Source organism: Euprymna scolopes, chromosome 2 (assembly GCF_053919585.1).
Source record: "Euprymna scolopes isolate OS-2025 chromosome 2, ASM5391958v1, whole genome shotgun sequence".
Lineage (NCBI taxonomy): Eukaryota > Metazoa > Mollusca > Cephalopoda > Sepiida > Sepiolidae > Euprymna > Euprymna scolopes.
Window position 1 is genome coordinate 33,226,632 of NC_136483.1, and position 26,460 is coordinate 33,253,091.

At 33.4% G+C, this 26,460-nt stretch overlaps 1 protein-coding gene across 1 annotated transcript in view; it reads left to right on the top strand.

Moving 5' to 3' along the window:
• The window catches only part of LOC145290658 (kinesin-like protein KIF23), a 118,656-nt gene that overhangs the window by 71,975 nt on the left and 20,221 nt on the right, over nucleotides 1-26,460 (top strand). The window contains exons 15-17 of the mRNA XM_080136501.1: nucleotides 6,974-7,050; nucleotides 9,025-9,127; nucleotides 11,865-12,061. Coding sequence (XP_079992627.1) covers nucleotides 6,974-7,050; nucleotides 9,025-9,127; nucleotides 11,865-12,061 — 377 coding nt within the window. The remainder of the gene's footprint in view (nucleotides 1-6,973; nucleotides 7,051-9,024; nucleotides 9,128-11,864; nucleotides 12,062-26,460) is intronic.

Genomic DNA, 26,460 nt, shown 5'->3' on the forward strand with positions numbered 1-26,460 from the left:
AGACGTAATCTTAGACATGCCTCGACAGGGCGTTCCCCTTCCCCAAGGTAGTATCAAATACTTGTGTATATCTTAACAAACTCTTACATACACATTGAGCATTCCATGTATACTTCAATGAACTCTCGTATACACTCACGCACACATACACACAACAAACATTTTACCACATGCATGCTAGTTCATATACGCACAAACACTCTGTAATGTTCGTAACCTTTCTGTGTAAATAAATATTACTTGTACATATGTAAATATGTATTTCTGCTTTAGCGTGCTTCATTTAAATATTTTAAATGTACTCGTAACACATGCTATTTATTGTTAATTGTTTTATTACACTGTCCAAATTACAAATGACAATCTAAAACCTTCTAGTAATTGAACACGCAACCTTCCCAATAATCAGTTCCACAACACAGCCTATAACAAAACCACACCTAGGGTCCCCGATCTCAACACATACACTAACCCAAAGGAGGAAGTATTGACTGAGAGCATGATATATACTACACTAATCATCAGCGAAGGAGATAATGCCTGGTAGGATAATTGCATGACAACAGAACATGTACTACAATAGGGCAGGTCGATTTGCAACTTTTTTCAGAAAATCAACATGGCACTGGTGATGATAGTTGGGATTTGATGTGGTAAGAACATATACCAAAAATTAGATTCCCATCTTGAACAGAAAATTGAGAATTTAATTTTAAAAATAGTGTAGAAAAATGCTGAAAAATCCTTCATTTTCATAGCATTTTTTACAACACTGACTTTGGAATTTCACTATTTTTATAAAAAATCCAATTGAAATTGATATATTTATATGAAATACATTGAAAGAAAAATAAATACATGAATTATAATTTTAATTATGAATCACAACTAGCAAAATATCTAAACTTTTACTGCATTGATTAAACAAAAATTGTAAGAAAAGGCTAATTAGCAACTAAGTCTTTTAAATTTCACAATTCAAAAAGATATGTGGATATGTATTACACTATATAACTTGATACAAGTTACAGAACCATGTATTTCAATTTTTTATTAGAGGCAATAATATAAACTTATAATAGAACTAAATTGTTCTGTATAATTTCCTTTTGAGGAAAATGAAGGTCTAATTTGCTGGCACGATGACTTTGTAATAATGTGTCTGTCTTGCTTCCTGCCCATATACAACTTTTTGAAAAAAAAATAAATCAAATTTGACCAGTGTGTGGCTGCAAAATTGATAGCAGTAATCTTTTTCTTTTTTTTTTTTTTTTTTTTTTTTTTTTTTTTTTTTTTGAGTTGTTCACTATTTCTGGAAAAAACAACACAAAAAAAAAATTATTTGAAAACACTTATTTTTTATATTTTTGCGATGTAAAACTAACTATTGTTTGGGTAAATTAAGAAAACTAATAAAATTTAATGGATAAATATTTATTCACCTAATGGACAAAATCGTTTGAATGCCCTCTTCTCTCACATCCAATTCATCTGAGTTTATCATCGATATTATATTTTCCGGAAGTAGTGCAAAAACACTACATTTTGAACAGTTTAAAACAGTGATTTGGATTTCAGTTAATTGTTTTGTTCTCTGAATCATATTAAAATATACTGTTGTTGGTTAAAAAAAAATATGGTTGGTTTGAATCTCAAACCAACTAACTGCATACACTTGGATGATAAATTTGACCAAAATGTTTAATTTATCATAGTGTTTGAGGATAGACACCTCTGGTCCATAAACACATTAGCCTTGTGGCTTATGTTAGCCATCTTCCTTGATTCAAGGGCACAATTTTCTAAGTTAACTTCTCCACAAAAAATGCGAACAGCATACTCAAAAAGTAGCCTCTGGTCTTCACATTTAAATTATTTGTTTCTTCTGCTGTCAGATAATGATGATCGGGAAGGACACTAATTTTTTAGAATTCTACTTGAGGCAAATCTTGATAATTATTGATACAAAGTTTCCTCAAAGGACCAGTAAATGTTGTTAGGCTTTTTGTTGTTCCATCAATTAATTAAAAAAATTGCTGTAAATGGCAGTTCTTCTAATGGAACTTGAAAATTTGCATGTTTAATAATAGAGCTAAATTACATAATAAATACCAATATATTATTTTATTTTCCACAAAAAAGGAATATAATTGCAGGTGAATCTATAGAATTAATTTTACCTCCTTGTTAGGAGGACAAGTGCAGACTATGTGCCTTGTTTGACAATTTTCAGTCCTGCACTTTACTGCAAAGTCATCACATCTCAAGACAGAAAGTTTACAGCTACAAGAAGATATATCAAACAGTCTGTCTAGCTGTGCCTTCATTTTTTCACTTTGATTGCTGCAAGAGATTTCCTGTCAATCTGTTTGGCCCTCTTATAGCAAAATGTATTGACCTTCTGTCCTATATAATGTTACCTTAACAAGGGCAATTGTGGATTGACTGCTTGCCGAATACTAATTATTTCCTTGGCAATTAACTTAGAAATCTCACTATTTTTTAAGTGGGGATAACTGTTCTCGAGGAAATAACTAAACTGGATGGCTTGTCGTGAAGTTGGGGGCGCTGTTTCATCCAAATGACAAGGTAGACCAGCAAATTTTGTGAACCACCAGTTAAAACTGAACGTCGTGCTTTTACTGACATTCTAATCTGAAAAGTAAAATAAATAAATGGTTTGTGACTGTATTAGGCTATCTTCCAGTTTCATACGTAAAAAAATAAGCGCTAGTTATAAGAAATAATGAAAAACTTTGTAGTTGAATTAGATGTATTGAAGAGAGAGGACCAAACCAAATCAGACGCATAGTAGTGTTTAGTTTAGACAGTTTTAGCAGATTTTAGCTCCTCCTTCGAGAACATGAATTTATCCATAAATAGATTCATTCTTGATGTAGCTGTGCCATTTTAAACAAACTTTTAGAGTTTGAAAAACCAGTGCTTGTCCATCTATGTTACTATGCTATTTTTAATAGTATTTTCAAATTAAAATTAATTTTTATGAAATTTCTGTTTATTAAATTTTTAGGTGAAAGTACAGAATAGTTACAATGCAACCTCCTTCCCATATTAAGAATGGCTTTCTAAATAACAAATTTATTTTAGCGCAATAACATAGATGCACAAATAACGAAAAACCTTGAAAGGAGTTTCCTTATTTACTTGTATTAATCTTTGTAGGTTATCTGATTTTAAAACTATAATTTTAGAAGAAAAACACTGCTTGAAAACAATTACTCCCTAAAAATAAAAGAAATTAAAATTTTACACTAATTTTCTGCAAAGTATTTTTTATTAAGTAGAAAAACTTGAAAATTTACGTGGTTATGTTTTGTAAAGAATGTGTAGAATAAAATTGGATGGACTATTTTTTTTTTTTTTTTTAATATAAAACTGGAGTATTACCATATTTTAATAAATATTTTAAATAGAATTTGATGTGAAATATTAGGTTGGTGCAAAAATGTATTTGATATTCGTTTAAATGTCCAAAAAATGCCATTATTTTTGCACCAACCTAATAGAAAAACAAATTAAAAAAGATAAAACGAATATGCTTAAATTCACTGCAGACACTTGAAATATAATAATATATATTTTAAACAAGTCATTTTCGTTTTTCCTTTCAAAATAATTAAGCCTAAATCGTAATGTTTTCAAATTAAATAATAAACAAACGTTAATTTTCAATATCAATAACGAGCAAGTTTTACGACGGTGAAATCTAAAATGTTTCCACCCCAAAAAAGTTCCTGAAATGAAAAAGCAAACTTTGGTCGTTATTATTTAAAAAAAACATAATTTTGCCTTTACACTTAATATTTATTTTATTAATTCATTATCCTCGCTCATTTTATCTAAAAATGTAGTTTAAAACATATTCTAAATATTAATTCCATTTTCTTAACAGTACGGATTGTTTGGATGACGGGACGTTCTTAACAATTCACCGAAAAACTTTTAATCGCTTCAATTTTTCAACTTTTAAAGTCATTTCCTCAAGCAAAGATAACGATTTTGAGAAAAATATTTTGCGTAGGTCTTTTCTATGTTAAACCCCAACTAACATCACCATTGCCTCGCCGGGGTTCCAAAATCGACCTGCTCTAGTACTACAATACCCTCACTTCCAAAATAGGAGAGATAATACTTGGGAAGAAAGTAATGCTTTGTGGTACAGTATCACGGCAACAGAAAATTTACTACATTAGCTCCCTCCTCCCCCAAAAAAGGAAAGGCAGTCACTAAGTAGATGAACTCATGATGATGGAACAGATACTACATTAATCCTCTCTCAGAGAAGGATAATATACGTCATAATCATGTTGACACACCGGTTCCCGTCAGATCACTGAAGTTAAGTTTGGTGCTGACTGTACACGCACGCACACAGAGAAGGATATGATAGATGGGAAGATTACCTCTACTCTCTTAAAAAGAAGGGGGTAATTCCTGAGAGACTGGTCTTACGACAGCAGAATCAATACAAACTACCCTATCCCCATTAAAAGATAATGCAACAATAGATTAAATAATTGTGTGTGTGTGGGGGGGGTCATTCATTTATAAATTTTTCATCAGTAAAACAATTTTTTTTTTTATAGTTTGGCTTTTTGGCTAAGATCCCACTCCCCTATTTCTGTAAATATATTTATTTATGGAAAAGAAAAAAGAATTATTTTCAACAATTTCAGGTATTGTGGTGACTGAGATGATTCTAGTTAAGAATAAGGTAGACATTTTTTTTATCATTTTTGATCAAGGATAACACAACAACCTCCATTTTCCCTGCACTTTTTGTGGCCTTACGTCTACTTTGTCCGAATGTAAATTTTTATATTTTGTACAAATAAATAATTCAAAGTGTATGCTGTCAGCATCTCTTTTACTATTGACAAAACTATTGCTTTAAACAATAATAAAAACAATATGGCTCTATTAACACGAGAAAGAGAGGGGATTAGTTTATTTTCTGAAGTAAAACTTATCTCGCATTTTTTGTTTATTAGCAACACTCATCAGGTATTTCTTTAAGTAAAACTTGGGTATTTTAAAAAATTTTATTTCTTCAAGTTTTAGCCCAATTTGTTTCAATTTTTATATACAGATTTATCTTGCGTATGACAACAGTAGGAAAATAAATTACTATTTTCCTGGGCAATATTGGGGAGCCCTGCTAGTTTAAAATAAATTTTTCATTCATAACTTGTAAGCATGAAACATGAACATTTTTAGTAATTTTGAAACAGATTTATTTTTTAAATGTGTTCTATGGAAAAAAAAAAAAACATTTGCCTTTACATTGACAATTTAGAAAGCTCAAGTTTGCCATGTTAAAGAAAGGAACAGCTTCAAAGGTCAATCCTTGGACCTTTATTATTCCTGAAATTCATAAATTACCTCCCTGATAAAATGGTCTCTGTGATGGATATATTTACTGACAACCCTTCGCTCTGTAACAGACACGAGAGGAAAATGAATGAACACATCCAAAGCAATGGCAGAAACCCTAGAGGAAGACCTCCAGTCTTTAGTGGAATGGGAAACAAAAATGGATGGCAACATTCAGTGCTGCTAAGACTAAACTTGTTTCCTTTAATAATTACAAGAAACCTTCTGAACCACTAATAGCCATAGCTAATGATAAATTACCTGAAAGTACTTTGCTCAAACTCCTCGTCTTAACATTCACAGGAACATGAGATGGAACAGATACATCGAGGGCATTGCCAAAGCTGCTGCAAAGAAGGTAGACTCTCTGTACTGTGCTAGAAAGTTACTTATGCCTGAGAATATTCTGTACCTCTACAAGGCCAGCATTCACTCATGTATGGAGTATTATTGCCACATTTGGGCTGGTGAATCTGCTACTAAATCTCTCACTCTTAGACAGGGTTTAAAGGAGAGTTGCCAATCTAATGTCTCGCACTGTCAGCTAAGCTTCATCTTCTGTCCCAGCGACGAAATGTTGCATCCCTCTGCCTGTTTTACAGGTATTTTAATGGTAGGTGCTCCGACGAACTACAAGCCCTTGTACTCCCCGTAAATACTCCCAACAAGCAGCAAAATCCTACCCATACACTGTAGAGATCCCCAGATGCCAGAAAGCCTTCTACTCTAATAATTTCTTCTCTAAGACTGCTAGACTTTGGAATTCCCTTCTGGATTTCTGCTTTCCTGATTATACTGACATGCAGAAGTGCATTATAAACAGACATCTTGCTGCTCAACTCCCTATATAGTATCCCTGCAAATTATGCCGTAGATAGTAGCCCCCTACATCAAAGTGGCACTGTGCCTTTGGGGTGAAAATACAATAAAAAGAAAAAATTTTTAAATAGAAACATTTTTTTTATATAAGATAATTAAAAATCGTTACTATGAAAAAATATATCTTGTTACTAGTTGGAGTATTTTTTTTTTCTTTTTTTTTTTTTTTTTTGAATATGTTCGATACTCTTCAAGTTTTTTTAACATAACAAAAATAAATTGGGCCAGTCTATTTTGTACTCCAACCAAGATTAAGAACTATGTCTATCCTAATTGGTTTCCAAATTTTATGACAAAATTTCTCAGAGATATGGTAACAAACTTTAAAAAAAAATGGGCTTAAAAAACAATTATGAAAATGTCTAGTAGGGGGCATTAATATTTTTATCCTTTCATTTGCTCTAAACTCTTCAAATATATAATGTAGATTATTATTTATTAATCTATATGAAAACCTCTCAAAATCTGTGCTCACCCAGAGCGTTTTTATGGTCAGTGAGTATTACTAGTTTCATTTCCATACACCCTCACATTTCATTGACAGTATCAATCCTTTTGGCTTTGGCTTGATATTCCATAACTTTTTTAAAATATAAAAATATTTGAACAGTTTTGTACTTTAAAAAAATTTGACTTATTACAAATGGATTGTTTCATAATTTTGTCATTTATAAAAAATGTCTCCATTTTTATTTTGCAGGCAGCAGTGAAACAATACCCAAATATTTGCAAACGGTTGGCATTTATGACATGGGTCCATCATTTCCAACTGTTGATGTAAGTAAATATTTCTCCATTCTCACATGATGTATGCACCGAAGAAGAAAGCTGTACCCTATGCAGAGTTTTAGCCAATTTTATTTGACCCAAAGTAAAATAATGTCATTTTTTTTAAATAATGATTCCGATGCATAAGTATCTTCTGCCATATCATCATGAAAAGCATTTCTTCGGCAAAGCATATGTTTAAAAAGAATCTCCCAAATATTGATTCTTCATAATATTCAGTTTAATTTCTCTCAATACATCTATTCTTTACATTAATTTGAATATTGAGGTCATTCATTGTTTTCAATCCTCTCGTATTATTCATCATCCAACAGACAATCCATTCATCTCATTAATCCTTATCTTAATCTTATCTTAAGAGTGGCTTTTGATAAATGATGAGATTAAAAAAAAAAATGACTCCTCCTCAGAAGAGACGTTGCAAGCCTATCTTTGTTTTATCGTTATTTCCATAGCAGGTGCTCGTCTGAACTCCAATCTCTTCCAAAAAACATCCGTCTAGCTGAATTCGCTGTCAAAACTTTCCCCACTCTTTATCTATGCCTAAATCAAAATGTAGATTCCATGGACAAAGCTTCTTTCTTAGAACTGCACGCCGGTGGAACTCTGTTCCATCTGCCTGCTTCCCTCCTGACTACAACTTGGATGTCTTCAAGTCCAACGTAAACAAATTCCTGATGAACCACCCCCTTAAGTAGACACTCTAAATATCCACACTAACGTACTGTACTTACAATAACCCTTATCCCTGAGTAGCTTCCAGGCCTTGATAAGTGGTGACTACCTTTGTAAAAAAAAAAAAAAAAAAATCTCCATATCTCAGTCCTTTGGACTATGGAGCGTAATTGAGGAAAAGATTAACGAACACCCTAAATAATTCCGAAACATATTCAATATAAATGAAGGTTGTCCAATGATAATATGTAGGCGATTCATGACTCCCATAAAATCTGTTATCACAGTTGAAGATGTTAATGAATAAAATTACAGAACAATATATTCTCTTCAAAAATGTCTTTTCGTAAAAAGGCATCTGTTTCTAAGAGTCATTTTGTGTATGTATAAATCTGTCCTCAAATATATTACGCACCCTTGGTCTGTTTGTGTATAAATAAAAGGTCAGGTTTATATTGTATTGTGATTTAATGCCAATTTTGGAAGAAAGGAAACTTGCGTTTCTGGTAGAATTCAAAGCAAACTTGAACAAATTCAAGTAACTATATCAAAAGTTCATCAAAGTTTTACTTGAATTTGCTCTAATACGCTTTGAATTCATCTAGAAATGTGTGTAAATCGCCTTTCCTTTGAAATTAACATTGAATCGCAATATGATATAACTCTGATCTGTAACCTATAATATAAAGGACAAAAATCTGTTTAAATGTATGTATGCCTAAAACTTTCCACAGAGGCGACTGATTTTCATAAACTCAGTATTGTTTTGAAGATCGACCCTTTGAACGACAAATATCGAAAAATTGGCTAAAAACATTAATGGGCACTTTTCTACAGGGAGGGGTAGCAAAAAAATCGTTTTTTCATGACAATTTAGCCAAATACGTAAGTGCAAAAAACGTTCTTGAATTAGTTTAAATATTAAAAAAAATACGACCTAACTTCGCTTACGTGATCATAGACTAATCGTTATAGTGGCAGCATCGTTATCTTAAACTAGCACGCTTCAGCCTAAATATCAGATATATTTTTTTTTTTCGATTTTTAAAGTTTTAATATTGAAACGGTTATTTACGCCATTGTTAGTTTTTTTATATTACTGTGCACACTCATGCGCGCACACACACACACACATATGGAAACAAACCCAAAGCTGATAGCTTATATTAGTAAATGATTTTTTTTATTTGTTGAGTTAATATTTTAGTTAATTAATGTTAGTTTTTGTTTTTATTTTGTGACATGCAAAACTAAATTACTTTTACTTGATTTTAAATTTGTTTTTAGTTGGTCAGTCCATGGGATGATTCTCCCCTTAAAGAACTGGACGGCTTTCTCGGCAATCGGATTAATCTGAGGTCAAGACACATTGCGGATGCAAAAATTGAATGTAAGTTGTTTTTTTGTTTTTTGTTTTTCAAAATGTTTTCTTTTTATGATTTCGCAACCATATATTTTTGAAAGAAAAGATTAATTTTATGATTACTGTAAATAGACAGTGTAAAATATCTAATTTTTTAAATTTAAATAATTTCTTAAATCAAGTATATTGATCTGAGCTATTAATTGATTTGATGCAATCGGATTGTAATTGTTCTTTAACAACCAGAGGTAGTACCTCATTTGGCATGAAAAGATATTTTCTTATATGCAAAACAGTTTGTAAACTTGATTAATATATTTATGGAATTTCATCAATTAAAACTCAAATAATTCGAAATTATAATTAATGAAATTTTTATTCTAAAATCATAATTTAAATCCAGGTTCTTATTTACAAAAACCCTACCTCAAAAAAAGCATCTTTTCTAATCTGTTCATATAGCAATCCCCAATCGACCATGATATCGACTTTGGGTATTTCAAGATTTCAAGGTAGAACTATTACAATAGTCATATTTTAAAAACCAAAACACTTCAAGTCCTCAAAATCCCACCATTTTGTTCAGAAATGAATATCTTTTCACATACTTCAATGAATAGAAATCTGCATGATATATTTGAAGAATTTTTAGTCAAGTATTGATAAAAATGTTTATGCTATGAAATGACTATCTTGTGCCTTTTTTTTTTTTTTTTTATGACCCTTAATGTACTTAAAAGCTCAATACCCCTCCCCTATGAGGGATTCATAGTGAAATTTGGAAAACAATCAGGAAAACATCAATCTCACTTATTGTCGGGATACAAAATAAACTTGTCCATTCTATTTTTTTGGGTCCCCGACAAAAGGAAGATGGACCTGTAAATTCACCCTTGTCTGTTCATCTGTTTGTCTATCCACACTTTTCTTAATAACTGCGCCTTGAAATTTTTTGAAATTTTGCATAAACATTAAACATGACATGAGTAAAAAAAAAAAAAAAAAAAAAAAAAAAAAGTAACAATGGATTTTCCGGGAAAACTCCAGTTGTTCCCCCCCCTCATCCCCCCCTCCTCATCCCCCCCTCCTCATCCCCCCCTCCTCATCCCCCAGGGGTGCCTTTTGTGTTAAAATGGCTAAAATTGACACTTTTGTGCTTATTAAAAAAAAATTGATGCCTTGGATTTTTATAAAACTTTCTGAAGAGTTGTAACTAACTGATTTCTATAGAATTTTTTTTGTCTATACTGCGCGATAACTCTTTTAGAGTGCTTTTCTCTGACTATTTTACCATATTTATCCAAAATTTTAGCAGTTTTGCATGATGCTGAACTAATATTTTAATATGTTACGGTCTAAAACTGCACTGTTTGTCTATTTTCATTAGGATTTAACATCCCCTGGGGACTTTTGGGGCTAAATGGGGGTGGAGCAAATGCTGAACTTAGTAATTTTTTTTTATACCTCGTTCACTGTGTACTCATGGGGGACCATGCATGCTTCACTAGTTTTTTTTTTTTTTTTTTTTTTTTTTTTGTCTTAAAAATAAAACTTCGTCATGTGACATTTTTTTTTTTTTTTTCTAAATATTTTTTGTATCTCAATTAATAAATATAATAATGTTTTTATTATTTTTATGTGTTAAAATGATAATCCTATGTTAATTTCTCTTTTGGTACCAACAGTTTTTAATTAAAAAAAAATTTACCTGTTTTCAGCAAAAGTAAACAATTTGAATCATAGCGCTCATAATTATAATGTTTGTCAGCTGATTCACTAAAAAATACACTTGAGTCAAGTATCCTAAGCATTTTTATTTCTTTGATCTAATGATGTTTAAGTTTGTTTTTCTGCTGAGCAATACAAACATAATAGTTGCTCGAATTATTTGCATTCGTCGGACTACTGTTCTCATCTTGAATGATATTTTTATAATGTAATCTCCAATCTTCTTCAAGTGTATCTTGTTGAACTCAAGGAATCTTTCTGCTGAACTCTGGAATTTGCATAGACTTTCAAACGGAATCCTCTATTTATATCCATCGGGTTAACATACTCTTGTTCAGCCAGCCATGACTGAGTAAAAGTCCTATGTAATTTACAATTGTATTTTGAGTTATGCCTGCACTGAGGATTGAACTTTCAACCTCCAGAAGAGTGTAACATTACAACTGAATTTTACCAAGTATTACCACTATTTGAAGAGTATACTATCCCTGTAGATTAAATAAATGGTTCCATTCTAAATTCTGTACAGATTCCGGAGTTCAATAGATTCCTGAAGAAAATCTGAAGTTACTTTGACCAAAACGTTTTGAAAATAACACTCAAGATGGAAATGGTAGTCTGAAGAATCCAAAGAATATGAATAATCAATCTTCATCTCAAAAAAAAAATTCATAAACATAGTAGTTGTTAAACTTTGACTCAGAAATTATTTTCGATTTGCAAGTTCTCAAATCATCCAAAATTTTTTATTTTCGATTTGCAAGTTCTCAAATCATCCAAAAATTTTTATTTTCGATTTGCAAGTTCTCAAATCATCCAAATTTTTTTATTTTCGATTTGCAAGTTCTCAAATCATCCAAAATTTTTTATTTTCGATTTGCAAGTTCTCAAATCATCCAAATTTTTTTATTTTCGATTTGCAAGTTCTCAAATCATCCAAATTTTTTTATTTTCGATTTGCAAGTTCTCAAATCATCCAAATTTTTTTATTTTCGATTTGCAAGTTCTCAAATCATCCAAATGTTTTTATTTTCAGCTGATAAATTCCGTAAGTTACTTCTGCATGTTGAGAAAGAAAATGCAGAGATTCCTTCCCTTCAGAAAGAGATAGAACGGTTAAGGAAAGAGAATCATCATTTACGACAAGACCATTCACAGTCTGATAAAGTTGTGCATAACCTGCAAAGCCAACTTCAAAGTTGCAATACAAAAATAAGAGATTTAGAACGCAGGGTGAGTTTTTGCAAATTATCATTTCTCCGACTTTAAGTTTATAGATTTTCTTTTTTGTTTATATTTGTTGCGGTGCTTTTTCTTTATTAGAGCGAAATTCAAAATATTGAATTTCAAGTAACACTAATGATATCTACTTGACATTTCGCAGAACATATTGAAAAATTACAAAAAACAATAGGATAAAAAATTATTAATGAAAAGTTTTTGAAAACAATTAGTGAAAATTGAATTTTGTTAAATTGGCCTTAGATTTTCAAAGTTTCCTGAAAATAATTACCTCCTAAACTCTCTTTTTTTTTTTTTCTTTGTCTTTTGCAAAACTCAATTTTCACCATTTTTGAAAAGTATTTTCATAAATAATTTTCTAGCTTATCCTTTTTCATAATTTTTGGACATGTTCATAACTGACATGAAGTAAACAGCATTGGTTTTAATTGAAATTCAATATTTCAATTTTTGCTCTAATAATCAAGAGCACTTTTGCTTGTTATGCATGTACATACATGAATGCATATCAGCATGTACGTGTGTACATACACACACACACATACGTATATCTATATACATACACACACACACACACACACACACACACATATATATATATATATATATATATATATATATATATATATATATAATCATCATCATCGGCAATCACTCGTGATGAGTATGATTGTTCTCCCGTCGGTGAAATTCGGTCTGGTCATTTGTGGGTCCTCGGATGGCTGTGGAGGCTGATCCTTGACCCGCAGACTTTATTACAGTGTGGGCATGTGTGAGTGGTCAACTGGGTAGTGGAAGAGGTGTATTGGCAGTAGATCTCTCCTTTCTCTGCTTCCTCTTGTTTTCTGCGGCTCTGTAGAGGTCCTTTTCTGAGTTAACCGTGCCTTCATGGACCATCCTGCTCCACATGCCCCTCTGAAGACAGCATCCTCTCAGCTGGTAAGGCTAAAGTGACACTGTCTCAGGTGGATCTTAATGTTGTCTTTTTTATCTTTTTTTCTGTCCTCTTTGGGACCGCTTTGCCTCTTTTAGCTGACCGTAGAGCATTTCCTTTGGAAGGCGATTGTCAGGCATGTGCATAACATGGCTCGTCCAACGCAGCTGGTGTTGGATGATGATTGTGGTGATGGTAGATATGTTGGCCTCCTTCAGGATGTTTACAGTTGTTCGTCGATCCTCCCATCCAATCCTGAGGATCTTGTGGAGACAACGCTGATGATACTGCTCCAGGGCTTTCAGATGTCAACTGTAGGTGATCTAGTTGTCGGCCCCATAGAGAAGAGTTAGCAAGCCAACTTCTTTATAGATAAGCAGTTTGACCCTGCTCTGTATGTCCCGATTCTCAAACACCCGCTTCTATAGCCTGGCAAAAGCTACACTGGCACATCCGATACGGTGGTGAATCTTTGTGTCGATGAAAGATTTTGTGAAGAGAAGACTGCCAAGGTAGGAAAATTGATCCACATTTTCTAAGGTGTTGCCTTCCACAAAGATTGTGGGTGTGTGCCTGGAGCTGGTTGGTGTAGGATTTCGGTCTTTTTGATGTTACAGTCAAGTTCTAGGAGCCGGTAGGTTCTCCCAAAGGCATCTAAGATGCTCTGGAGGTCTGCTTCTGAGTGAGCAACCAGCACATTGTCATCTGCATATTGAAGCTCCATGATGGATGATGTGAATACCTTGCTTTTTGTCCTAAACCTGCTGAGTTTGCCATCTGTTCTGTACATGAGTTTGATTCCCTCAGGTAGGTTCTGGCTAGTGAGGTGAAGGATGGTGGAGATGTAGATGGCGAATAGGGCTGGGGCAATGATGCAGCCCTTCTTGACACTGGTGTCAACTTTGCAGGGAGATGTTTCCATACCACCATTGCCGACCACAACTGCCGTCATGTCGTCATGAAGAAAATCTCAAGATTTTTAGATACTTGTCTGGACATCCAATCTTGGAGAGGACGCACCACAGGGCAGTTCGGTTCACAGTCGAAAGCCTTTGTGAGATCAATGAACGCCATGTACAGCGAAAAGTGTTGCTCCTGACATTTCTCTTGCAGTTGACGAGCTGTAAAAATCATATCAGAGGTTCCTCTGGTAGGAACGAAAGCCACACTGCAACTCTGGTACGATGTTTTCTGACAGCAACAGCAAGTGGTCGGTCAATATACTTTGTCTGTTGTGGACAGGAGGGAAATACTTCTGGTTGCCACAGTCCGCTTTATCTCCCCTCTTGAAGAGTGTGATGACCAAGGCATCCCTGAGTTCTGCTGGTATTTCCTCTTTATCCCAAATTTTATTCAGGAGGCTATGGATGTGTTGGTCCGCCTTCCTTGATGATTTCTCCAGGAATCTCATCTGACCCAGAGGCCTTGTTGTTGCTCAGTTTTCTGATGGTATCCTGGACCTCCCTTGAGGTATCTGGTTGATAGTTTCCAGCTCAACTGTGGTGTTTCGATTTAGGAACTCCTGGAAGTGTTCTTGCCATCTACAACTGATGCCCACACTGTCCTTCAGCAGAGTTTGCCCGTCTTTGGATCGGAGAGGGTTTAGGCCCTGATAGCTGGGCCCATACACAGCTTTGGTGGCATTAAAGAAACTCCTCATGTGTCCTGAGTCAGGAAGCCTCTGGATTTCCAGGGCCTTCTCCATCCACAATTTGTTCTTCAGCTCTCTTACTCTAGTCTGGACGAGTGCCTTTGCCTTGAAGTGGGCCTGTCTTTTCGCCATACACTTGATGTCATTTTGCTCTTGGTGTCAATAAGATGTATTTCAACATCATTGTCATTGAATCAATCTTGGTGTTTCGTGATTTTATAGCCAATGGTGTCTTTGCTGGTCTCAAGAAGTGTGGTCCAGTGTTCCTCCATACCATCTGGATATTCTTCAGGGAGTCTCCCAAGCAGGGTGTTTTGAAATTGTTGCACCCTGTTTGTGTCTCCAAGACTGTCGATGTTGAATTTGGGGTGGAGCTGTTTCCATTGTGTCCTCCTCCTCCTCAGCTTGATGTTCATGGTAGAGCGGATGAGGCAGTGGTCAGTCCAGGATTTGTCTGCACTGATTATGGCCTTGGTGATGTTGACATCTCTGCGATCTTGGACCATGACAATCACATAGTCGATGAGATGCCAGCACTTCAATCAGGGATTCATCCAGGAAGTTTTGTGTCTGTTTCTCTGATGGAATAAGGTGTTTGTGATCACAGGCTCATGTTTGGCACATTTAGACAGTAGGAGGAGTCCGTTGGTATTGACATTCCCCACACCCTCCTTGTCTAGAGGTTGTGATCCTTGCCAATCCTGGCATTGAAATCCCCGAGTAGAAGGATCTTATCTTCCTTTGGGATGTTTGATAGCACCTGGTCAATGGTTGCATAAAATGTCTCCTTTTCTTCATCCTGTGAGTCTAAAGTTGGAGCATAGGCACTCACAGCCGTGGCCATCTGGTCATTTGGGAGACTCGGTCATAGTCATGAGACGATCATTGATGCTGGAGATTCAGAAAATTGGGAAATGAGCTGGTTCTTGATGGCGAACCCCATTTTGTGGATTCTGGGTTCAACAGCTTCTTTTACCTTCCAAAATAAAGTGTATTCACCTTTCTCCTCTTTTAGTTGCCTCTCCTCTGACAGGGCGCCCGTGTCGATTTTGAAGCGCTTCAGCTCCCTGGCAATGATCACGGTTCTTCTTGTGTGTGGAATCTTTTAGAGTGGGGTGACTAGTGCACAGACGGCCACAACACTGTCCTTGGCAAAAGACCAAACCAGGGTCTAATGGCATAGAGACCAAGACAATTGGGGGCCCATCTTTGCTGCAGCATTCTTCCATCTTTGTAACCATTGTGGAACTCGCCCTGCTACCATCATCCGCCCACTCTGCCGTTGAGGTCTTTTTGAACATCTCTTAGTCTGGAACCTCCCCCTTGACCATACTGCCATGGGTGGCCCTACCAGGAGCATTAAGATCCAGATGGTATCGCTCTCAGGTTCATTGGAACACAAAACTCTCCACTTCGTTAAGGTGGTGGTCCAAGGAGAACACATATATATGTACACACACACACACACACATATATATATATGTACACACACACACACACACACATATATATATATATATATATATACACACATCCACACACACACACATATTATCTCACAACACCCTCAAACCTAGAATTAAATTTATGTGGCAGATTTGTAATCTTTAAATTCGGATATCTAAAATAAGGTTAGAATGGAAAATGTTTGCATCACGTTACAATTAAATAGTGGAATTTCCTGTTAGAAGTTGGATGAGAGCTATATGTCCTGACAATTTCATGGGAAGTGAACAGAGTGGATCTTTCTCCTTTTCACTGAATTGGCAGAATTTGGTAGATGTTTTCTAATGTGTGTGTATTGTCAGGAGAAAAAAAATGGAACTCCGAAGAGATTATTAAAACCCAATTTTTGCTATGTTTTTTTTTTTTATTATTATTATTATTATAACAAGCTGATATTAAAAAAGAGCTCTACAAGAGAGAGGAGGAGAGGAAATGAATTACTGCTGCGTGTTGTTTGACAACAAAATTTGAGCTGTCCACGTAATAAACTGTTGTTTAGATAATATGCAGAGAAACATAAATAATAATACCAAATTTATTCTGGCTAGCACACTTAACCTCTAACCATTTAAAATTGTTGGAAAGTTTAAAATCTTGTGTGCTGTTGATCCAGAAGATAAATTTCATGATGTATAACTAAAAATGCAGGCTTTGAATGAATAAAAAATCATTACAAATATTATATCTTGTCATGAATGGAATTTAACCATAATGAAAACCATAATTATTAAATCAAGCCAATCTAAGCATGAGCCAAAATCTCGTTATATCAAAAACAAAAAAAAATGTATAAAAATGACAGGGAAGTGCGAATTTGACCAATCATTTAAAATTTATTTCAGCATCTAAAACACTGATATTCGTAATATGATTCCTAACATATTAGGGATCAAGCTAGATTTTTCTTCTATAAAATAAAACAGTAGATGTATGTGTGTTTGTGTTTAACCAATAAACTCTTAAACTTTTGATCACATAACACTGAAATTAACAGTAAATAGTCATCATATACCAAGAATGGTCTATAACGAGTAAAATCTTTGTTTGGATGAATGAATAATGCATACAGAAATATGTTGAAAAGTTGAAATGCAAAATCTTCATTTCAACTTGCCAACATTTTTATTAGTTCTATGCATGCACAAATTCAATGATAACTTGAATTAGTTTCATTTTAAATCTTTCTTATCTGTTAGGTTAGCTCAAATGGTAGGAAATGCAAATGGAGCACTAAATGTTTTGGTTTTGATTCTACCTAATCAGCACCAAAGTCATTTTTCTTTGTTAATAATCAGTACTATATATATATATATATATATATATATATATATATATATATATATATTCACTAGAGAATTGGCTCTGTAATAATAAATACAAAATTTGCATGAATTAAAATATATTTAAATATATTTTAAAACAAAAACTTGGATTTATATAATTCACTGAAGTTTTGAACTTGAAATTTTTTGTGAAAGACAACTAAATAAGTCAACCATGTTGAAGAGCAGCCATTTTTCTTTAAGATGGGACTGGTTTTTATGCATAGGTACACAATATCATGCACAGTAAGTTGACAAACATTGGCATTAAAAAATAAATTGCTCATTACCAAAAATAGTGACATAATTAAAAAAAAAAAAAAAATTTAATGGCACAAGACAAAAAAAGTTATACATTTAAATTCTATCAAAATAAATGAATTGAAATTGAAGAGAATTTAACTATATTTACTCATTTTCACAGACTAGGCTGGTTTGTGATACCTATCATGAGCAAAACTAGAGATTAAGTTATTAATTTAAGTGAACAGACTGTAGTTGATCGTTTGTTGTATTGTTAGTGATTCACTTGTATCAAAACACAAACAGTATGGATATCCATGTTATTAAATATCCATTGTTCAGAAAGTTTGTGTGAGAGACATTAATATTTTTAATTTTGTTAAACATCAGAAATGTCTTCCTCCAACGAAATAACATGGAACAAAAATCAGTTTTATGAAGAATAACAATGTATTTTAACAGAATAAAAACTGTTCAAACATTACTGTGCCTGAATAATGTCTTGTAGTCCCTGCAAAAAAAAAGCAAATTGTATGTCTATGAAAATTAATGAAATGTAATTGTACATATACATCCAGTTTAGTAGTAATAAAAAGTGATTTCTCTTTTAAAAATGTGTTGCAATCCATGATAGAAACTTGTCTACGTATGTAGTGATATGTAGCAATGTAGTCTGTGGAAAGGGATCTCTGAAGTTTTGGATGAATCAAGAAAAACTGCAATGCTTTCAGCTTTCTTCAATTGAATTTCAGCAGGCACATTGCTAACCTTGTTCTGTTTTTTTTTTGTTTTTTTTTTTTTGTTTTGTTTTGTTTTTGCATGTCAGTTTTAGGTTTTTTAATATTGTTTTCATTCTGAAATTGAACTATAAACTTTTTTTTCTTTTTTTTCTCTGGAAATGTTAACACTACCAAACTCCAAATGATTCATCCTTTGCTTCATATATGCACTTAGGGTCTTTCTCTAAACTTTGAAGTTATGAATCGAGAAATTGTAATTTGTTTTTAAACATGGTTATTAGTAGTTAAAATATCGAGATGAATTTAAAGTAAAATGATCCCTCATTTTGGGGCCATTTTATCATTTTAGAGCAGTTACCATTTGTTTTTATTTTTGTTATGAGAAATAAATTCTGTGCCTTTTTTTTGGGGGGGGGTAATTTTTACATGTGGTTTTACAAATTTTGTGTGTGTGTGAGGAAGGGCATGTCACTGACTTAGGGTTAGCAATAAAGTTAAGGATTTTAGAGGGGGGAATCTTGTCCCACGAATGTAAGGTTAGTGGTACGCATTAAGGAAAGGGTTGTTTTTTGGGGGGGAGGGCTTAGCACATGGATTTAGAGTTAGTGATTGAAAAAGTAATTTTTTTAGCATAGGTGGTGAAAAAAATGTTCTGTTTGAGGAATTGAATTTTACCTGTCTATATAAATAAAAAGTCTATATTCCAAATTTCAATGTTGTTCATCTTACCGTTTACTTCTTTCAAGATGTTAAAATGTTTAATTCTTGACAGCACCTGTTTCGTAGTGCAGAAACAATCATAATTATGTCAATATTTGAATATGTTCCACTCTGACTCATTGTAAGAATAAGAACTCATTAACATTTAAAAGAAAAAAAAAAGAATTTGAGCATGATTATATAATTCTGAAAAAAAAAATCCAGAGAATTGTTGCATTGTGTTTCATGATATTTTTTGGATTTATGTAATCATGTCCAAATTCTTTTCTACTTCTACATTTCTGCTACATTTTAATATGCTGAAAGAAATAAACAATAAGATAAACAAATAAAAGTATTGGTATAAATAAAGAGTGAAATATAATTGAATAAGCATATTTTTCCAATATATATATACACACACACACACACACACACACACACACACACACACACACACACTAGCAGGGTGACCCAACATTGCCCGGGATTGAATGATGATCAATAAATGTTTTGCACTACCATATTTTTATTGTCATCGAAATCTGAAATCGCATATTTTTCAATCAAATCGATTGATTGCCTGCTCTAGTTGGAGATCCATCGTGGTCCACCAGAAGGAAACTTCACATATCTCTCCACAGTTACTTAGTTCATAATACATTGTGGTCTACATTGCACTGTAGAGAACCTAGTGTTGATTTTATAAAATAATTTTTATATATAACGGCTTGAATTAAAGTTTAAAATGCAAAAGTCAAATATCATGCTTCAGTTATGCTCTAAACAGAAACATTCATTTTGGAAGCTCTGTCACATCAAAGAACCTACTGTTGATTTTATATTCTGGGCCTTTCTGTTTGTGTGGTAATAAAACCTCTCAAATGCACTTGTGATGTTAGGCTGTATAATGGTGTTAACCCTGGTCCAAATCACCTGTTCCTTCTTTCATGGGATTTTTTCGATTATCATTACTTATTGAAGACATTCCAATGCAAAACCTATCTGAGAACACTGCCAGATACATAAAGTATATTTGTGTGAAATTTCATAAAAATAGGCCAAGTCATTGCAAAGTCTATAGGGAACTCATTCACTCACACACACAACATTCTTTTTATATAATAGAAACCATACATCTATACTAGCATGGGTGCCTGGCATTGCCCGGGTGTTTGGAGGTGTGTGTTGAGCAAAGAAAAAAAGTGGTAGTAGGAACGCAGGCTCGAACCTGCACTGCGACGGAGGAAAAGAACGGGGGGGGAGTGACGTTTTTGCTGTTACGACCACCGGCAAACCAGTAGTGATGCAGGTTTAAATTAAGGCTAGAAAATCAAAAAGAGGGGATTTTTTTCGAAAATATCAGCGAAAAAAGCGACCTCTCCCTGTTGAAAAGTGCCCAGTTGAAGGTGAAAAAATTAATGTTTTTAGCCAATTTTTTGGTATTTGTCGTCTGAAGGGTTGAGCTTCAAAACGATACTGATCTTGTGAAAATCCGTCGCCTCTGTCGAAAGTTTTAGGCAGACATGCGAGCATACATACATTTATATATTGGTAGCTCAAATTTTCAACCCAAAATGATTAAAAAGTTTGCCCTATCTCTGAATACCCTTTATGTAAAATTTCAAATGTTTAGACCAGAAATTGTCTGATTAATTTGGTAGAGACCGCAGAGGTCAACTTTTTTTTTAACTTTGACCCCTATTATGACCCTTTAACATTTATTGTTTTGGGCTCAAATTAAGTTAAGTTAGATCCATGTCTAAGGAACCTATATCTAAAATTTCAATTGTTTATACCCAAAATTGTCGGAGGAGTTTGGTAGATTTCTCAAAGGTCAAATTGTTGAACTTTGACCCCCTAACAGCCAAATTTCTGGCTGAAAATGGATTACAAAGATTTTCCCAAATCTCAGTACCCTGTATATCAAATTTCGAGTCTGTAGACTGAAAATTGGCAGAATTATTGTGTTGGGAAATGTATAGACACACACACAGACACTTTCACTTTTATACATAAATAAATATATATAAACACAACTATTTTTTTTTTTTTTTTTTTGACTTTTTCTCTTTTTTCTTAGCGGTAAAAAAATTGATTCATTTAAAGAGTTATTGTCATGCATATAGAAATATTCAAAATAATTTATTTTGGCATGAGTTTGTCTTGTCTCAATTAAATTTTTAAATAAAGGTGGATGTAATGAAACATAAATAAATTTCCAAAATATGAAATAAAAACTACATTCATACTTTTGTTTAACAAGTCCACAAAATGACCTTCAAATTCAAGCATTTAATATTTTCGGGGGGGGGGGGGGGCATGAAATCTTTCTATGATCAAATTATATTCAATACCACATTATTCAACTTTTTCAAAAATCTATATCAAAATTTTTTCCCAACTTTTCCTTTTTATAACTAATAAATCATTGAAATAAGTTTTGTTATGACACGGTTAGTATTTGCCGCCAAAATGAAGCAAGGATGCTATTAATGTCATGCCTTCATTTTCATCAACAAAAAACAAAAGAAGCGCTCCCTAGGGCAAAGTAAAAAGTTTCATGCAATATGCAGAAAACTCAAGACATCTGCTTTGTTGTAAGTCTAGTTTGCGGGAAAGAGACCCTTGTTTAATCATGCCATTTCTCGCCTATAACGTTCTAGCTATACATCCTCAAGATAAATTCTCATCAGTTTGAATTTGCATCTTTGTATTATTCACACCATGCAGATTTATTAAGTGTTCTCATGGTTTTGATAGGTTGAAGTTGCTCAATCTCACAAAGCCCAGCATACATGGCAAACACTGTAGGTTAGAAAGAGAAAATGAATATATCTTAGCAATTTTTTTTTCACGTGGTTTGAAAACAAAAGGCATAATTATAATTTGTTTGAGCAAACTCCTGTAATGGAATATCTTGAATTGTCTGGACTTTGCTACAACACAAGTTCAGAATAAATGTGCTAGAGGGAAAACCTAGTTCAAAAACAAATTTAGAGTAAAAATAGTTATCATGAAAGTAAATCTTATAATGGTTTACTTTTAGAATTTTTAGTCTTTTAGTAAATGAGGATTTACTAAGGATTCGACAGTTTAAATGCTCCAAAATTCCTTTCAAATTTTGAAGGGTCACAAAGTAATTCATCCATTTCTTTTTTATCAACTATTAACATAAGATGAAAGTGACTGACTTATTTACAAAGAAATCTAAATGCATTGTCATAGATTTAATTTTATAATTATTATTTAATGATTTCTAAAACACGTGTTTTAGTACTTTATTTTATTTTTGTTATTGATTAATAGTAAACAAAAAAAAAAACGCATGGGGCAAAGTTGTCCTAAAACTTTTATCACGTTCCACATGAAAAAATGAAAACCAAAATAAACTAAAATCCTTTTAGCAAAAATTTTATTCATTTAAACAACAAAAAAATGCAATAAACCAAATAAAAGCAAAAGAATTTATTTTTCATATGTGTTCGTTTCGTGAGAATTTTTTAAAGTTCATTAATGCAAAGAATCTTGACTTGAATTCCACATTCTCCAAAAATAGCTTATCAGATGAAACATCAGCATTCCTAACTAAACTTTAACAATAACTTTGCCAACACTATTTATGTGGCTTTCCCACATAAGAAATATAGCTCAAGGTCTTTAAAAATTTTCATACAGTCGGTTCAAAAATAACTCTAGTTCATGTGACATTTTACAGACATTGACTTTTTAGCGAAAATTAATTTGTTTGAACTTAAGTAGCATTTCCCCCTCTTTTTTTCACAATTTTCTTGTTTAAGCTGAGGATGGAGCATCCTAGTGGATGCCAGACATTTACTTGCTATCTCATATATACTTTTTAAGATTGTAGCTGTTCCTTTAAGTGTAATTGTTTGAATCTCTCTTGCACTTGGTTCACTGGGTATATTTGCCAGGTAGTGTTTGAAATTTTTTTTATGAGTCCAGTTGATCCTATAATTATTGGATTTATGGAGATCTTCCTAAGATTTTAGTTTCTTTTCATGTGATACATAGGATTTTGGTATTTCGTTATCTTTTCCCTCTCGTCTCCTTAACTCAGCATCATTGAGACACTAACTTCTACTAAGGTTGGTTCTATTTATTGTCCCATGTCACTATGTCAGATATAATAGCTCCGTTTTCTAGGTGTGTAGCTGTAGGAATTGCATAGTCATAGTGGATGGTGTATAACTTATTTCCAACTGTTGTTTCTGGTAAACATGTTCCCAGGATTTGCTGCTACATTCGATATTCAGTTTTTTACAGATCGTTCAGTGAAGATATTTACACACTCCATTTTGTCATGTTGTATAGTAGCCATCCCCCAGCAGAACCTTACAGCTGGATGTCGGGTGGTTCACACTCTCTACTTCTGTATGGCAGAATGTGCACTTGCTGTCATTGCTGACACCATTCATCTTCTTAAAAGCATTGGTCATTAAGCTTTGATCTTGAGAAACCATTGTAATCCTCTTTCGGTCATAGTAGAATGATCCTCTTTTTAGCCAGTTTATAGAGCCTTCCTTATCTATGTATTCCTGAGTGATTATCTGGTCCAAAATGACTGAGAAAATGTTAATTGCGACTCATATGTTTACATAATTTTAATTCCAAACTTCGTTTTTAAATAGTACATCAACCCTTTATTTATGTTTAATATTTAATGCCAAATCCAGTCATTTTGGTAAAAGTACTTATGCTTCAACTTTTCAATATTTTCAAATCCTTATTCATGATCTAAATGTGTATGTATGTGTGTGTGCATGCGCGTGTGTATGCATGCATACTACTGGAGCGATTTAGTGTCATTACCCAAGCAGATTTTATTTAACCCATAGATGTGACCATGACAATTTCTATCATAGATGGTCACAATGAATTTGAGTGTAGTCTATAACATAAATCTCACCTGTCTGTTTCAATGTATGTATGTTTGTATGTCTGCTTAAAACTTTCAACAGAGGCGACGGATTTTCACAAAATCAGTATCATTTTGAAGCTCGACGCTTTGGACGACAAATACTGAAAAATTGGCTAAAAACATTAATTCCTTCATCCTCAACTGGGCACTTTTCTACAGGGAGGGGGTCGCTTTTTTCACTGATATTTTCAAAAGTCTTTTTGATTGACTAGTCTCAATTTAAACCTATGTCATTTCCGGTTTGGCAATACGCGCTACAGTAAAGACATCACATTTTTTTTTTTTTTTTTCCTTCTATGCGGTACGGGTTCGAGCCTGCCTGCCTGCCTACAACCACTTTTTTTGCTCGACACACACCTCCAAACACCCGAGCAACGCCAGGCACCCAGGCTAGTGGTTACTAAACGTTGACTCCATACTTCTCAAACTTCCCAAATTAATTGAGATTGTCGGACTGACTTCCTCATCTTGGTTGTTATAGTCACAACGTTTCGGCCGTTTTGCCCTCCAGCCTTCATCAGGTGTCCTAGTGACATATGACCGAGTGGTCCTAAACGGTGTATCAAAGTTTACAGTTACCCAAAGGTGCTGAGTTCAATCCTGAACGAAGGCAGTGAAAAGTAACATTCAAAACAGAGAATCAGCAACTATGTCCCAGAGCCTAGCTAGAGTCCGAACACCGTACCCCCGTAATAATAATAAAGGGTTGGGTTCGAGACTCCTAACAAACGGTTCCCCAGTTTGATGCAAAACACCTGATGAAGGCCGGAGGGCAAAACAGCCGAAACGTTGTGCCTATAACAACCAAGATGAGGAAGTCAGTCCGACAATCTCAATCAATGAAAACACCTCATCTCAAAAATACAGACAATTACTTCCCAAATTAGTCAGTTATTTCAAGTCATTTTTTCATATGATGATGATGATGCCAATTTAGAATTTCAAGGTTTGAAATTCTCATCATATTTTAAGCAATGCAGATATTTGCATAATTCAAACACTTTGAAACTTTATTTACAAAATTCTTTTATAAATGTGATTCAATAACAATAACCTAAAATTAAAAAAAAAAAAAAAAAAAAAAAAATCAACTGTGAGTGTTAGTCATACCCAGAACAAATTCTATTTAACTTATAGATGGAACCCTGATCGGTACTACCACTTCAGGTTAAAGTGAACCTGGAAATAATGGCAATGGAATATTGACTTCTTCCCCCCCCCACCCCCCCCCACCCAAAATAAATAAGGAAAAATTTGTATGATGTATCTATCCATAATGGAAAGAAAATATCACACACCAAAAATCACATGGATCATAGTTTTATTGTTAAAATTGAATAAATCTAATAATGTCATCTTGAAAACATTCTGAAGGAATAAGGGAGATAACTCCAAATCAAGATTTTAGAAAGTTATTCTTAACCAGGGCATGGGCATTGGAAAAATAAAATTTGCTTAAAAATTATTTTCTTTATAAAAATAAAACTACTTGATCAGTTTATGTGATTTTTGGTGCATGATATTTTCTTTCTGTCATACAGATTTTTCTTTACTTTTTTTGTTTTGCATGGAGGAGAATGGGAATTCTAGACAAGCATCAAATGTTGCTTACTCACTCCCTAAATCTCCTAAATTTGGAACTTATCACTGTTAATAAAAATAAATAATAATTAATCAGTTAATAAAAATGAATAATTAATCAGTTAATAAAAATAAATTATTATTTTTAACATTATGTTTATGACTTGTGCAATTGGTAATGTTTGCTTTTTATTTTAAACTTGATTTCAATTTTTTTAAGAGATTAGTTTTGTAATACTAGTATCATTTAGCAATACTGTTTTAATCAAGTCATTATTTTGTACCAGCTAGATTCAAGCAAGTATAAAGCTCTTTCAATATTTTATTAGTTTTATTCCTTAACTAGCTGTCTGTGTCCCGGCATTGCCCAGGAAAGAAGATTAACTTGAGAAATTCCATAAAAGTATGTAATAATTAACTTGTTAAGAATGTGTAGCTGAATAGTACTTTTATTTCTGCATGGTCTGTGGGGGAGGGGTAAGTTGTTTTGTATTAGAGTTGGAAATTAGTGTAACTGTAACGCTTAGTTTAGCGTTAAATAAAGTTAGGAAAAAAAATAGTTTAGTTCAAAATTTGTACAGGGTGGAACGATAAAATTGTTGCCATAGAAAAGGCGACATGATTTCATTTCCATTTGATGAAAACCGGTTTTCTGTTTTTGTTACAGACCATCTAGTTGGCCAGTTGTGTGCAAATCCCAAGAGCGATAGGAGACTTCTATCATGTCTAAAAGTGACACAATGTTCAACGAGTGAGAGCAGAGATGCGTTGT